At 55.9% G+C, this 14,128-nt stretch overlaps 1 protein-coding gene across 1 annotated transcript; it reads right to left on the reverse strand.

Moving 5' to 3' along the window:
- Positions 1-130: 130 nt before the first annotated feature.
- Positions 131-10,997, reverse strand: BESB_068920 (uncharacterized protein; the record flags this gene model as incomplete). Its single annotated transcript, XM_029365285.1, has 15 exons — positions 131-292; positions 457-523; positions 793-1,028; positions 1,389-1,705; positions 2,218-2,302; positions 2,646-3,037; positions 3,409-3,706; positions 4,107-6,082; positions 6,435-6,504; positions 6,965-7,132; positions 7,573-7,720; positions 8,062-8,191; positions 8,388-8,478; positions 8,953-9,020; positions 9,467-10,997. 15 exons carry the CDS (start codon positions 10,995-10,997, stop codon positions 131-133), a joined length of 5,739 nt encoding a protein of 1,912 aa, XP_029218868.1.
- Positions 10,998-14,128: the final 3,131 nt, after the last annotated feature.

A 14,128-nucleotide genomic window follows, 5' to 3' on the forward strand; every position in this document is an offset into this window, starting at 1 on the left:
ACCCGTAAAATGGTAAACCCGCGGAAAACGACGCCGACACCAGATAAGGGCGGCACGACAGGTGACGAACAGAGAAACGGGGCGGAGCCGAACAAAACCACGGCCATCGCTGTACGTGTCGTCGCCCTCATTAAAAGACCACCTCGAATCTCCGTTCGGTATACTCTGCATTGCCGATGTCAAACATGCCCTTGAAAATATCGAAGACAGGAAACTCAGGCGCCTCAGGAACTTGATCGGGGAGAATGTGGAACCGAAGAAAGCTTGGCGGGCGGTTGAAGTAGCAGCACACCTGAAAAAAAGATACACATCGGACGGGACGTCAAGAGCACTGGACGTCTGGAAATTCGCAGGCGGTCCCTCATCGTGAGTCGCTACTTCCTCCTGCGCACAAGCCTTGAGAAAGGCTTTTTCCGGCGAACGGGTATGCGCGCCACCACATTCGCAAAAACCTACCGTATGGTGGTGCTGGATCCAGTGCAAGTCTTGACAGTGCTGACTGCAGTATGCGGCGATGTGGCACCTGTGCAAATGGAGACATAACCAAAAAACGCGTGCTCGAGTGGGCTCGTGCAATTCCCGAGAGTCAGACACAGAACGAGAAAAAAGGAGGCAAACCGCCCCGACGCAGCCGGGCCAAGGATGCACGAGAAAACCCGCAGGTTTGATTGAAACATACGCGGACGGAACCTCGAGGATATGCGATTCCGTCACCTCTGCGCCGACGACTTGCCCACTGCAGGCGTGTTTTGCGTCTGTTTCGCGTATCTCCTCGCTTTGCTTTCGCCTTACTTGGGGCAGTATCTGATCTGCTGCGCCACGGGCTTCTTCACGTGCTCCATCACCAAGCGGAGATCTCTAGTGCAGCCCGGCCGCCAACAAGGCATTTGATTCGGCAGAGGCATGATCTTTGCGAGGGAAGGCCAGGGAAGCTGATACGCATGCTGTGCCTTCTCCGGAGGTGCGGAACGCATCGGCAGAGTAAACGGCTCCAGCAGATCCGGTTCGATTGCCTCGCCTCTCAAGGCCTGCAACGTGCACATTGCGCACAAGGGACGCCAAATTTAAACCGCGAGACGTGCTTCAGAGGCTTCTCGAGGATGTGCGCATCTCGAGCGCCAGCCCACTGGAGCAGGCCGCTGGACCGCGGGGCAGAGGCGCCAAGGGAATACAGTTGCCATGGCGCCCCCATGAGAAACAATCGCCTAGTCTACACTGACTCCATCTGCAGGCGTCCGAAGCATTCCATAAACAATGGATGACTCCTCTTGTTTCATCCCTTTCGAGTGACCTTCGACACCCTGTCTTGCGTTGGAGCGCCGTCGACATGAAGCCGTCGTGTGCCGCATTCTCGTTCTCACGGAGACAGAACCCCGTGCGCTTCTTACGCGATCCAGTGCGTTCCATAAGCATTTGGCATGCTCCTCAACGGCGTCCCACGTCTGGGGATCGGCTAAGTCCGGCCGACTTGTTCTGAGCAACACCAGAACGTGACTCCGCAGTCGATCGTTGATGTGCCGAGCGTCTCTATGCGGCAGGGGAGCGCCGTCGAGGCACGTCAGGTACAGCAGATCCGTGACGAAGGTCAAAATGTCGGATAACAGAAAGATGTTGCGAATGGATGCGGACCGGAGAGCTGAATTCACCTGCGACCAGATGCACGGGACCGCCGTATCGAAACTTCTCGATAGCAACTGAAAGAAACCTGAGCAAAAGCCACGCAAGAGCAAAACAAGTCCCTTTCTGAACCCCGCCAAAGTGCATCTCATTTTGAAACAACACATATATTCATGCGCGCACAACTCGAAAAGGGATGCATATCTTATTCTGCGCAGTGGTATGCACCTTCGTGCATACACAGGCGAATAGATGTGAATACAACGAAGGGCACCTTATCATGCAAAGCGTCGAATAGAGAAAGCAGATGCACAACGCAGTTTTTATGCAATGCACAGCCACCACGAGGCTCCTGACTGACGAAGGCACCAACTGGGGCAGCTGCTCCACCCGCACAGTATGGGATAGACGCAAGCGTACGCACGGTTGTCAGAGTGTGAAGCTGTCGCATACAATGTATAAAATATTCAAAAAAAAAAGACACATACACACAGGCGATAGCCTCTGAAATAGCCTTGCAAACTGAAAAAGCGGCGACGTGTGGGAAACAACCAGGCCACACGACACTCACACTGCACTCCTCGGACAAGCGCAGGTTACCTGCTGGCCGTCCTCCATACAGAAACTCTGTAAGGAGGAGGAAATAAGAGTGCATGAGGTTAACGGATTGGGGCATCTCCGGCACCTGCAGAACATGCATGCATATGATGAGGTATCACGGCCCAGGTTCTGAACAGCAGTGCAACGGCGTTCGAAGGATATATGGCGGATGTCATGAGAAAGCCGCTCTTTCACATTTGAATATACATGCTGTGTCCAGCCGTTGACTCTACGCACGGTCTTACTATCATAAATAGAGAGTGGCGCCCGCGCACTCGTTTAAACAGGACAAAAATGTGCAGAGACACACCACTAGAGAGAACAGCATTACTATGCAACACGCGGGCTTCCTCCTGCTTCGGGTGAGCCTCTGCATACGGTTTACGGCAGATTTTCTACTCCTGAAATGTATTGCGTTGCAGCCGTACCTCTCCGCGAGCGAGGATTGCGAAGAAGCCGTTTGTTAGCGGGGAAGTAAAAATGCGCAAACAAAGAGCCTCTTTGGATACCGTGGTGTCTTTATATTCGAGTACGTAAGGCCACAGCAAGCTGATCGCGTCAATGTTGTACCGCGCGGCGGTACAAGCGGTGGAATTATTGAGGAGCTTTCGAAGGAGCTTGGTCGCCAAGACGGCCATCGGGACGGGATCGAGGGTCTCCCCATCTTCCAACAAGATCTGTTTCCTGTTTGGGAGAGAGTATATTTTCTTTTCGTAGTACGAAAAATGCAACGACCAACTGACGCGGTACGAGAAGAAGCTGAGGGCGTTCAGCCGGAAGAGCAAGCGATGCAAGCCCGCAATACGGGACTCAAGGGCACCTGAAGGAAAGCATAAAGAGCAAACGGAGAGCGCATGAGAAGCCCAAGTCACGAACGACCTCTGTGTTCACCAGGACGTCGATCTTCTTGTCTGCTGGCAACCTGGCAGTAGTCATTAACAGAAGTAGGGGCTCCAAGTACCTGTGTGACAGCTTGCACAGTTGCATTCACAGGAATAGCCTTTATTTAGAGGCATGTGTCAAGTAGGGATCCGAGTACCCTGACTCCTGCGCCTCTTTAAAGCTGTACTACGAAACCAGGGCCGCGGTGGCACCCTGCTCGTTTGGTCGAGGTCCACTGATGCCCCCTTTAGTTTGGCTGCACGTGTTGTTTGTCATTTTTTGCCAGTTTCTTCGTTCCCGCGTACGCACCTGCCATCAAGTAGTTAGCCAATCGGAACATCCGAGGCAGAGTTCGCGAGTAATAGACCCAGTCGCATACGCTTGACGCTTCGTCCCATCCAAGGAAACCCGCGCTTTTGTAGTTCGTGAAGAAGATCTGAAACCTTTCCATCGCGAGCGGCAGCCACACGCTGTGGAAGACGTCCACCCAGAACCCACCAAGCGTCACTCTCTCAACGAGCTCTTCACCAGAAAGCGGGAGGTGGTGCCGCAGCGGGATCGGGAAGGGATGGCGCAGCAAGGTGACGAGAACTGAGGACGACGGCAGCTAGGGAGCAACACATCAGACATCACCTTCAATCGTTTCAGTACCGGCTGAAAACGGCTCGCACTCGCGGGGTGGGGGGGTGGGGGGAGGAACCAACGAATCTTCGAAAATAGAAGCGTCTTCGAGCCTGGAGCAGCATGAGACCTAGACACTCGCCAGAGCGCTGGCTACACACATGCGACAGCGGGCGGCGACAACATGCAACGCGCACATACACACTCACAAAGGTATCACCGCACTCGTATACTACCTCGCTAATGCACATGAATACGTACGCATTGGTGAATTCATGCTTGCACGGGCTGTGTAGCTGCGATCAGAGATCAACATCACCTCTACACACACCCTTGGCTTATTCTCGAGCCAACACATGAGGCACCTGAGCCGCTGGAGTCCTTACTGTTTTCTCCCATGACGGCCCCAAAGCCTCGCGGATGTGCGCAAGGATTTTCTTGAGGTGTTTGAGACTGCGGAGTTCGGCTTCTAGCTGCTTAGTCTCGCATTCGCGTCGCCTGTCGATGCTCCATCCGTTGCGGTCCTGGTAAGTATACGGAAGCGACGGAGAGTCCGGCGGGGGAGGAATCAGCACTTCTTTGCTACGTTTCTTTTTGCTCTTGCCTGAAGAAGAAGACAACGACGATGATCGGCTGGACTGCTTCCTCAAGAGCTCCGCGCTCCACATCTTTCGAGCATTCGCTCCCCACTTATCTTCAGGTCCCACCCGCTGTTCGCCGGTCGCCTGCGGAAGAGTAGTCGGGCGAATGGCCTCAGAGACCTGCTCGCTGCTCGACGCTGATGCGCTTGCCTGAGACGACTGCAGGGAACCTGCGAGCGAGGTTGTATCCTTCGTGGATATAGACGACTTGTCTCCTCTGGCGGCCTCCGGCGCAGGCTCAGACACACCAGGAGTTTCCGGTGGTGCCGATGCCGCCGAAGACCCGTTGTCCTTTGGTAACGCAGCGCCGGGCTGCGCAACAGCTGCGTCCGCGGTTGCTGGCTTCACAGGCAGTGACTTAGAAGGCGAATCCGGGCGAGGACTCTGTTCCTGTTTAGACGGTGATGCGCCGGCGTCACGGAACGCCGACGCAGGACGCTGCGGGCAACCCTTGCCGAGAATCGATCCTTTTTTCGCCGGGGTAGGAGGCCCAGGCAGCGGCGCTCGACCCTTCTTAGGGGTCGATACTGCCCGCTCCTGGTCTCTGCGTGCCACAAGGGAGGGCAGACCCTGTTTTTTGGAAGCCTGCGCTGTCCGTTCGAGAACCGGAGACGTGGAGCGAGTCGGAGTTCCGCTCTTTGGCGTCAACAGTTTTTCCTGATGACCTGAAGAACCCGGACGAGCAAGCGTTCCCTTTCTGGGCGTGGCAGCACCGGCTTGACAATCTAACGAATTTGCACGAGACTGCGCGCCTTGCTTAGCGGCCTGCCCACTCTTCTGAGGCACCAACGAAGCCGCGCAGACACGCCGACTTTTTCCCGGAGACACTGCAGCTTCCTCACGCGACACTGAACTCAGCTGGCCGCTGCTGGCTTTGCGAGACGGAGACGCAGACTGCGCTGGCGACGACGGTTTCGGAAGACGGGACTGTTCCCTGTCAGGAGGGATGTCTCCGGGCTGTTCCGCGGGGACTGGCGAATGTTGGCGCGACAGGTGGCTGTTGCCCAACGAAGACCTCACCCTCATAGCGGCAGCGAGGGAAGAACGCTTTCGCATCGACCCGTCCCTCCTCACGGTCACAATGCCAATGTCATGGGACTTGAAGCGATTCAGTTCATCGGCTCCGTAAAAAAACGAGGCTTCCCCGTCTCGATCCAAGGACGGCGCAGCAGCCAAAAAAGAGCGCCGCTTCGCAGGAGACTGCGCACCTCCCTCAGAAGGCGAGACACCCCCTCCCGGCGACTTCCCGTCCTTCACGCTTCCATCTGCCAAGGCCTTGAAGAGCGGCGCGCCCGTTGACGTCCCTAGATCTGCGTCACCTGTCTCATGAGAAACGGCGGCACACCGTAGGCTTTGGCGGTCAAACGGAGACACATCTCTCTCACGGGACGAAAACTCGTCGGCCTGCCCAGAGCCTGAGCTGTCTGGTACACCTCCGTCGAGGGAGAAGCTGGCGTGTGAAGTACTGATTGGAGCTACCGTCAACAATGCGGTACCAAGAATCGATGCCGCACGAAACGTTGAGCTCTTCCTTGGAGGCGACACACTGTCGAGTAGGGCAGCCGAAGAAACTTTCTGGGAACTCAAGTCCTTCCGCTCAACAGACCCTGAAGCGCCTTGCGTTTCCTTCCCTTCTTCGACCGCTTGGCGCAATCCTTGGACCGGAGGACGCTCGGGAGGCAGGTTGTCATCTTCACCATACAGCTTGGCAACGTCTCGCACTGAGTAGTCAGAACAGAAAACGTAGAATAGGAAGCAAGCAGGGGTACACACCAGAAGTTCCACAATCCCAAGCGACCTGTTCAAGCCGAACCGGAAACCACCGACAGGCACATTCCACCCAACGAGACTTCGAACATACTTACATCCCCCGCAGTCACGCGCATCCACGCACTGACGCCGGAAACTGCAGAGAAGATGCAAGATAATCGATGCCATGTGTGGGCGCCCCGGCGAGACGGACAAAAGAGACAAACGCGAGGTGCATTCAAGGACGGAGTCCGTTGGTAAGGCACCAGGACAGAAGACGGCAAATCAAGCAAGATACTGGAGATGCAAGGAGCGCCCACTTACGCACTAGCCACTTCGTTCTTGAGTCTGTCTCAGGCGTTTCCATCAGCTGCTGGACGGCCCTCGCTGCGAACTGCAGAAAGCGAAGGCACACGAGATGGAAAAACGGAGCCCGTACCAGAAGCGAAGGGACTGCAGGCGCACGAAGGCACTTCACTGATGCGCACTTCTCAGATTCTATCTCGAGACAGTTCGGCGTTCATCCCTACACCCAAACTCACACATGCATGCCACAAACGCCCCACCACCGCCCGCGTTCGGAGAACATGGAAGCAATGACGCCCCTTCACGATTTGCTCCTTGACGGTGTCGAAGTCTCCCGGTAGCACCATCCTCAAAGAAGAGTCTCTCGCGAACCAAGTCGCCGCAGGTCGCCGTGAGAAGGTAGTCTCCCGCTACAGGCATACGTTTCTCGTGGCGTGTGATGTTGCTTGGTGCTGCTTCCCATCTTGTGTGCGACACACGTCATTCCTTCCTCTCTCTCTACGCTGCCTGCTGCGAGGCCTCACGCCTTGTGGACGAGTAGGTCTTACTCTGACTCTCTCGTGAGAAGCCTTTATGTCTTTCGTAACGCGAAACTCCCTGCGTTTCTCCTCGTTGTCGAGCTTGAAATAGTAGTTGACATTGTACTCATCGAAAGACGGCTGGCGTGACCACGAGAAGTCTGCGAAGGGCTCGTCTCGCTTCAGCCGGCCAGCCACCTACACACATTCCCAGGAGACACATCACAGTGGGCGGGGACCACAGACGGTCTACTAGCTGCTCGGCCTGAAAGCCAACGCCGCAGATACAATGGGTGCCGCGTAGAGCGCCGAGCGGCAGACACGCTGCGCTGCTTCACGGCACCGGCAGTGGGATGGATGTACACGCGCGCGCGTGCCTCCTTTCACGCAATTTCCACGCGATAGGATCTGAACCCCTTACGAACCTTCAGGAGGCAACCGCCCAAGTCAAAAGAACTTTAGAAGCGCCCACAGAGGTGCCAACAGAACGCTGCAGCATCCCAAATCGAGTCGACCTTACAGCAGAAGATACCACCCTTGTTTTCGCCACACAGAGCAGCAAGACATGCCGCCTACGTCGATGCCTGAACGATGGTCGCCTCCAGCAAGTACGCGAGAAGGCTGCGTGGCCTCCTCACCTTTTCAGCCATGGCCGAGATCCGTTCGAGGGCCTCGACATCTTCTTCTTCCGCATGCTTCCCAACTGCGAGAGGGATGTAGGCGCCCTGAGTTCCGCGTTCCGCGACTGCCCCTTCAAAGATGCTCTCTTTCCTACTCATTTCGCGCCTGAGCAGAGCCAGAAAGCGAGGCCGAGGAGTCAGCCAGTTAGCCTCCCCCAGCCGCGAAGAAGCAGCGGCGCCCGGCAGAAAAGGTGTGGTGACCGCAGGGCGGACGGTACACGTGAGGTTCGTTGCAGCGAAACCATGACGAGCTCTCGCAGCACGAGGCCAGAACGTGCTCACTCCTGCTTGCGCCGCGAAAACACACGGCTGGTGGATGCCTCCCTTCTCAAAGACGGGAAACTGAAAGGGCGACGAGTCCATACGTCCGAACAGAGGACGTCCACAGAGGCCACGCGTCTGTGCGAGCGAATTCGCATGGACACAGATGCAGATGCAACGGCTTACGCGGTTCTCTTCAGTGAATCCAACGTTCGAATGTACCCGCGGTCCCCGAGGAGAGTGTCCGTCAGCTGCTGCGTCGCGCGTTCGTCCTGCGCCTCGTCCAGCCGCCGTCGCCGTTCAATGTATGCATCCCCTGAAGAGCAACAAGACGCCGATAGCAAACAATCTCTCACTACGTACCCTGTTGTCTCGCCCGCACTCAGCCGCCAACGGTGGCCGACGCAGCCAATGAGCAACCTTGAAGTGCACGCCGGCTGGAGCGGCGCTTTCTGAGTATAGTCAGGTGGAAGCTGGCGAGGATCGGTAAATCCAAGCCGCAGGAAGCTTACATGCGCCTCGCTCGAGCAAAGCCGACTCCAGGGGTGCGTTCTCCATGCGGGCTCCGCGAACCTCAGGCATCCCCCGAAGAGTATCTGCATACTAAACATCAGGCATTCATACAGCGGGAAAGGGGGCACGGCTGCATAATCATACACGCTCACGTACGAGACATGCAGCACCGAGATTTCGCGGATAAGGTGCTAACTCACGACCGTAAGGGCCCCCGTTCCTGTTCGTGCGATGGACTATAAGGCGCCAGATTTGAAGTTTTCAAAACGACATATAAACGGTTCCAGCGAACGCAAGAGGGTAACTACGCACCAGACACAAAGGTCAATTGCGGTGCGACGATACTGTGACAGCCGTACAGCACGCGCTGCGCCATGCACGGGGGCCTAAACTCAGACATCGCCGTAATCTACCCTGCCGGGAAGCCTACAACGAGGCTTTTGCAGGCATTAGCCATCTGCAACTGAGGCCAGCCGATACAGGTATGGCGAGAGCAGGAAACCACGGACAAACAGAACAGTGCAATCTGTCGCCATCCGCCCCTCCGGCGCGTGAGCAGCTTACCACTGTGTCTTGGACCGCAGGATCGGGTTCGCGCGCCTGCGACCCATCGACTGGAAGCCAGGGAATATCTGAAGGCGCACCAGGAAAGGATACAACCCACATCTCTACCACGCTCACCATGAAGAGCCCAGAGAAGCCGAGAGCCAGGACAACATATGTGCGGTTGTCTTGTTGAGTAGCTTGTAAGCAGACCACAGTAGCCTTTTGAGGGGCGAAGCGCGAGGCCAGCGGCAGTACCGGGGCTGAATTGTACGCAACGTCCGCTCTTCAACCCCTTCCACAGCTCTGGATCCATGAGAGGCGTAGATGACTACGTCTGTGCGCGGCAAGCAAGCGCTGCGGCAGCTGAAGGCACTGGTACATCTGAACGTCGTGTGGGAGGTATATAGCTATATGTACGCATCCTGCAGGTTGCCGAGGAATCCGAGCCGCGATGTCCCAATTCTTTGCGTCAGCTCACTCACAGGTGTGGACTCTTGTTTTCGTTCGTGCACAAGCTAACTAGGCTCCTTACCGAGTAGCTCAGATGCTGTGACGTCCGGCGTGAGGACTGTGGGTTTGATGAAGCTGTCGCCTCGTTTTGTAAAGAGAATTTGCTCCGAGGGCTTGCCCTGGGTCGCTTTGACGAGGTAGTCTTTTCTGTGGACCCTGTCTAACTTCGCCTCCTCCCAGGCTTTCTTGGAGACGTAGACTTGAGGGAAGATGCCTCCTGAAATCATGGCCTCTGCCTCCCGACGCCTCAATTCCAGAGGAGTCAGTGGCACACCTTTGTCCCTCAAAAGTTCATCTTTGACTAGTTGAACTGCCCGTTTCGCCTTGGCAACTTCAGGCTCCCAGGACGGTATCTTTGGTTCTGACGGCTTTCCCGGCGCGTCCCGCCCGTACCCGACTGGATCTTGAGGCACAAACCATTTTGCGCGCGCCTCATCTTCTTCGCGCCCTTTATCCTCATCGCGTAGTGAACGCCTTCGGAGACCATTGGCTACGACCCGGTCTAGCAGACTACTGACCAACGGGGAGTCGCGCCGCGGCTTCTCAGAACCTCCGGGGCACGCCAGACCCATACCACCACGGAGCTGATCTGGCCCCCGGCCTCCCGAAAAGGTTGAAATCCCAGACGCAGACGATGACTGTGTAGCGTTCTTTCCCACACGCGTGGAAATGTCCGCTCCCAATTGCAACGGCGCACTTTGGTCATGGTTGCCATCTGCTTCAGGAGACGCGCCCCGCGAACTTGAGCGTCTTCTCTCCTTCTTGCCACTCTCCTTCGACGCCTTGCCGCCGCGATCCTTCAATGATTTTTTGTCACAGTTCTCCTTGCCTTTCCCATCGCGGGCTTCCTCTTCCTTCTTGCTAGTCCCATCCGTCTCCTCCTGGTTTGTCCTCTCTGACGCCTCCTTGCGAGTCGCATCCTTCTCTTTGTTGCTACGATCCTCAGCATTCCTACCTTTGGCCTCTTTCACCTCCTGGTAGCTACTCTCCTTCACTAGACTCGAATCCTCCTTCGCCTTCACTTCCTCCCTGCGGCTCTCGTCCGTGACTTTCTCGTCACTCGCAGCAAAATCTATCCCATCCTTTCTCCTTTTCGACTTGCCCCCCTCCGTCTTCTCCCTCTCCTTCTTCTTCTCCTGCTTACTACCCTCTGTCTTGCCCTTGTGCCCTTCCTGTGCCTCCTTCTCCGCCTCCGCCGGGTTGTCTGGTTTCAGTTCTTTACCGGGTGAGCCATCGCTCGGGGGCCCGTTGGCGTTCGGCGAAGTCGCGCGGGGGCTGCGCGCCTCCGGAGTTCCGTCCTCGCCCGGAGGAGAAGAGCAAGTCTCAAATAGAGATTCACTGACGAAGGCGAACGAATGATACGACGGAGGCAGCTCCACACTTGCCGATGCAGGCAACGACGAGGAGGATCCCGCCGATGCCAGCGGTAAGGCAGGATGGAGCCCGCTTTTCGAACAGGTGAGCTCCGGTAGCGTGGAGGAACTACCGGAATCCCTCCTTCTCCTGCTAAAGAAGGACCAGCGGCTAGATCCAGCCGCAGACGTTGACTCCATCCTTGAGGCAAAGAGCGGAGGAGTTGACACTGAGTAGCAAGAGCGAACCGGAAGAGCTGTGGCCGCAACCCACTTCAGGGCCGAAAACACGAACGTGACAGTGAAAAAGACTCAAAACTTGGGCAGACCCACGCACGGACGCGAACGGAACAACACATGCTGAGAGACTTCCGGAGCCATCAGACGGTCACAAGCGAAAACTCGCAGTCGGAAATGAGGACGAACACGCCAGACACCGAGAAACCGCAGCGCGACCATACCGGCCGACAAAAACGCTGTAACTTCCTGGCAGAAACGTCTGCTCCTCATCCATCGGGAATGAAACATTCGCTGCAGGGACCGCGGCCGGAGCACCTGCAACCGTCGAAAACAGACAGAAAGCCTTGGCATGAATGAGCGAGCTCGAGAGGCATGGGTGACTCATTCGCCACTAGCCAGACAAGCCAAAGGCGCGAGGAAGACAAACTGCATTTCTTCGAACAAAAAGTGCTACTGAGCAAAAACCATATTCCTCTTGTCAGAGAACTGCACAGAAACGTAATAAAAATTCTCAGAGGTCCGGCTATAGTATGCCATCGTGCGCCGCCCCTAGTATCTTTTTCAGCGAGCAGGAGGCGCCCAGCCCCGCGCAGCATCGACAACGCGTCACACTGCCAGTTGCGCAGGCGCAAGATCGACGAGCTGTGATTGTCGTTTTTCACAGCAGCAGCAGCACATCACAATACAGGTGTATTGTTTGCGTCTGTGGTACCGCCACCTGCAGGTGTTTGCATGCTTCGAAATAGCGACAGCACCGACCCAGTCAAACTTCCCTGGGTTCCACTTCATGCGCCTGCGCGCACCCGCATGGCTGGGTCGCCGCACCGGCTAGATCTTGCTAGAGCGAGTGCTGTCCGGTGCGTTTTGATGCTGGCACCTCTCGTCTTTCAGGTGCAGGACTCTGAGGTGCTGGCAGCTCTTCGACCTTTTGCGTGATTGCTAAGTACACATGCGGCAAACGCAAAGCTGAACGACCAGAAAGCCGCAGTCGTACGGCTTTTTCAGTTGCCGACTCTCCTCTCGTTCGACCACAAGACAAGCGAGTCAGAGAAAACCCGACCGCCGCGTGTCTGTCCGTAACGCCGGCTCACCACCCGTGATAAACACAGTGACAACGCCTGGTGGTTTCGGCGAAGGCAACCTCGAAAGCGGAAGATGCTACGAATTCTGTCCTCGGCGGGACTGATTCAGGCGTCGAGCGACCAGTGTGTTGAAGGCACGCACTCCTCCCATTCGATCGCAGCGGGGTGATGCGCTGTATGCCGCTCAACTGTGAAATGGCTACATTGATGGGGTTTTCTCAAACGGGGAAGGATAACAGGGTAGTATCATGCACTGGCTGTGGGGGCGAGAGTCATTTTGCGATTGAGGCAGCACCTCCTGGGAGGCGCGTCCCAGACCGAACTGTTGAGTTGTAGCCGTTTCATCCCAGACCCCGACCAAACGCGTCATGATTTGAGTTTCTGCGAGTTGGCTCACAGCTAAAAGAGGAAGAATGGCCTTACTGGCACTGGGCTTCACGGTCCACTGCATATTGGCGAGTAGCCAAGGTAGCAGGCGTTGGGCACTGCATGGACCCTAGTTAGCGTTACCAGCATTCAGAAGAAGCATTCTCGATGGCGGCAGCGAGAGTCAACTTAGATGCGCAGATGGACATAATTAGTCCTTGTACGGTTCGTACCTATTTGACTCCTCAGTTTAAGTTAAGGAGTCCTTTGTTTACAGTTTGTACCGTTAATTTCAGCAGCCACGCACTGTTTTACAGGAGAGTTTTTGCCGTCGTCCCTTGGTGGAGGTTGCGGGCCGAATAGTTGTTCCAGTCAGGTTGTTTTTGTTTCCCGCAAGCATCTGCGGACAGAGCGCTCTTTTGCTAAGGGCCAATGGCAACAACACAATGAAACCTGAGTGTGTACAGAGTCCTCGCACCCCGCACTCTGAAGATTCGGCAGCAGGCGGTAAGTGGAACAGAAACCGCTTCCCGAGCGCATCTGCGATTCCGCGCAGCGATGCGGCATATGCGGCGCCTGCATTCGCTACCATCTGGGGAACAGTTGTGAGCCCTTCGTACTTCACGCTTGGAGAGCCTGTGTTTTACCCTGTGTGGTACGGCACTATTCGTTGCAGCGTGCGGTGGTCCTTCAAGCAAAGCATTGCCTACAGAAAATGGAAACGCGTGTCGTCCCAAAAACACTACAGCGGGAGTTATTCCCGCGTCGAGGCGTTTCATACCGGCTAGGTTCTAGGCGCGATATTTGGATTCCTACTTTTGTCATATTAACACCCAGAGAAGAATCCCGATGCCACGCAGTGGCGGTGCGCGGAGACTAGGATTACTGCATCCTATCATTTGCGGGGAATCGCACGCTCGCTGACAGGATGATTCAAGCAAAACGCCAGAAAGGGTGAGCTGTACCTGTGCCAGCGTGGGCTGATTGCTGGCAAGTAACCCAAGCAGAAGGGCAACTGTCACAGAGTTCTGCCAAGGAAAACGAGTACAGCACCATACCGCTTGCTGGCAGGATTTCGCAAAAGTTCGTGGTGATTCCATAGTTTTATGCCTTAGCTGCATCACGCTTGCCAGTTAGCGGTTTATTATACGGCCATGGCGAGGACGGAGACGAGTGCGCAAAGCAGCAACGAGACGTGGCACACGAGATCATAACGCTTCTGTGAGCTTCGGCATGACAAACCGCTTCGTGCGCAACGCCCCACAACAACGAAGTTGCTAGTTCCGATCGGGCAGTTCTTCTACCGCCCGATTCAATCAAAAACAGAGAACGCATTTGTCTTGGCGACATGACCGGGGCACACAGGAAAGGACAGCTGACTTTCGATGTCGCAAAATCATCCACTGGCGACAACTATGACAAGCCACAGGCGCACACAAGAACTCTGCCGGTCGTCGCGGATCATCATCGCCTACAAATACGGTCTATCATCTCCTCACACTGTATGTTATGCGTCGCATCCAAAAAATATCAACTACAGATTCCGCTACTTTCGGGCCGGCCAAGTGATTCGTAGCATTGTCGTCAGTGCTAGCGGCCCCCCGCAGAAAGTGTCGATGCAGCCCGGCAGTGCCACCCACCCCG

The sequence above is a fragment of the Besnoitia besnoiti genome, chromosome VI (assembly GCF_002563875.1).
Source record: "Besnoitia besnoiti strain Bb-Ger1 chromosome VI, whole genome shotgun sequence".
In the NCBI taxonomy this organism is placed as follows: domain Eukaryota; phylum Apicomplexa; class Conoidasida; order Eucoccidiorida; family Sarcocystidae; genus Besnoitia; species Besnoitia besnoiti.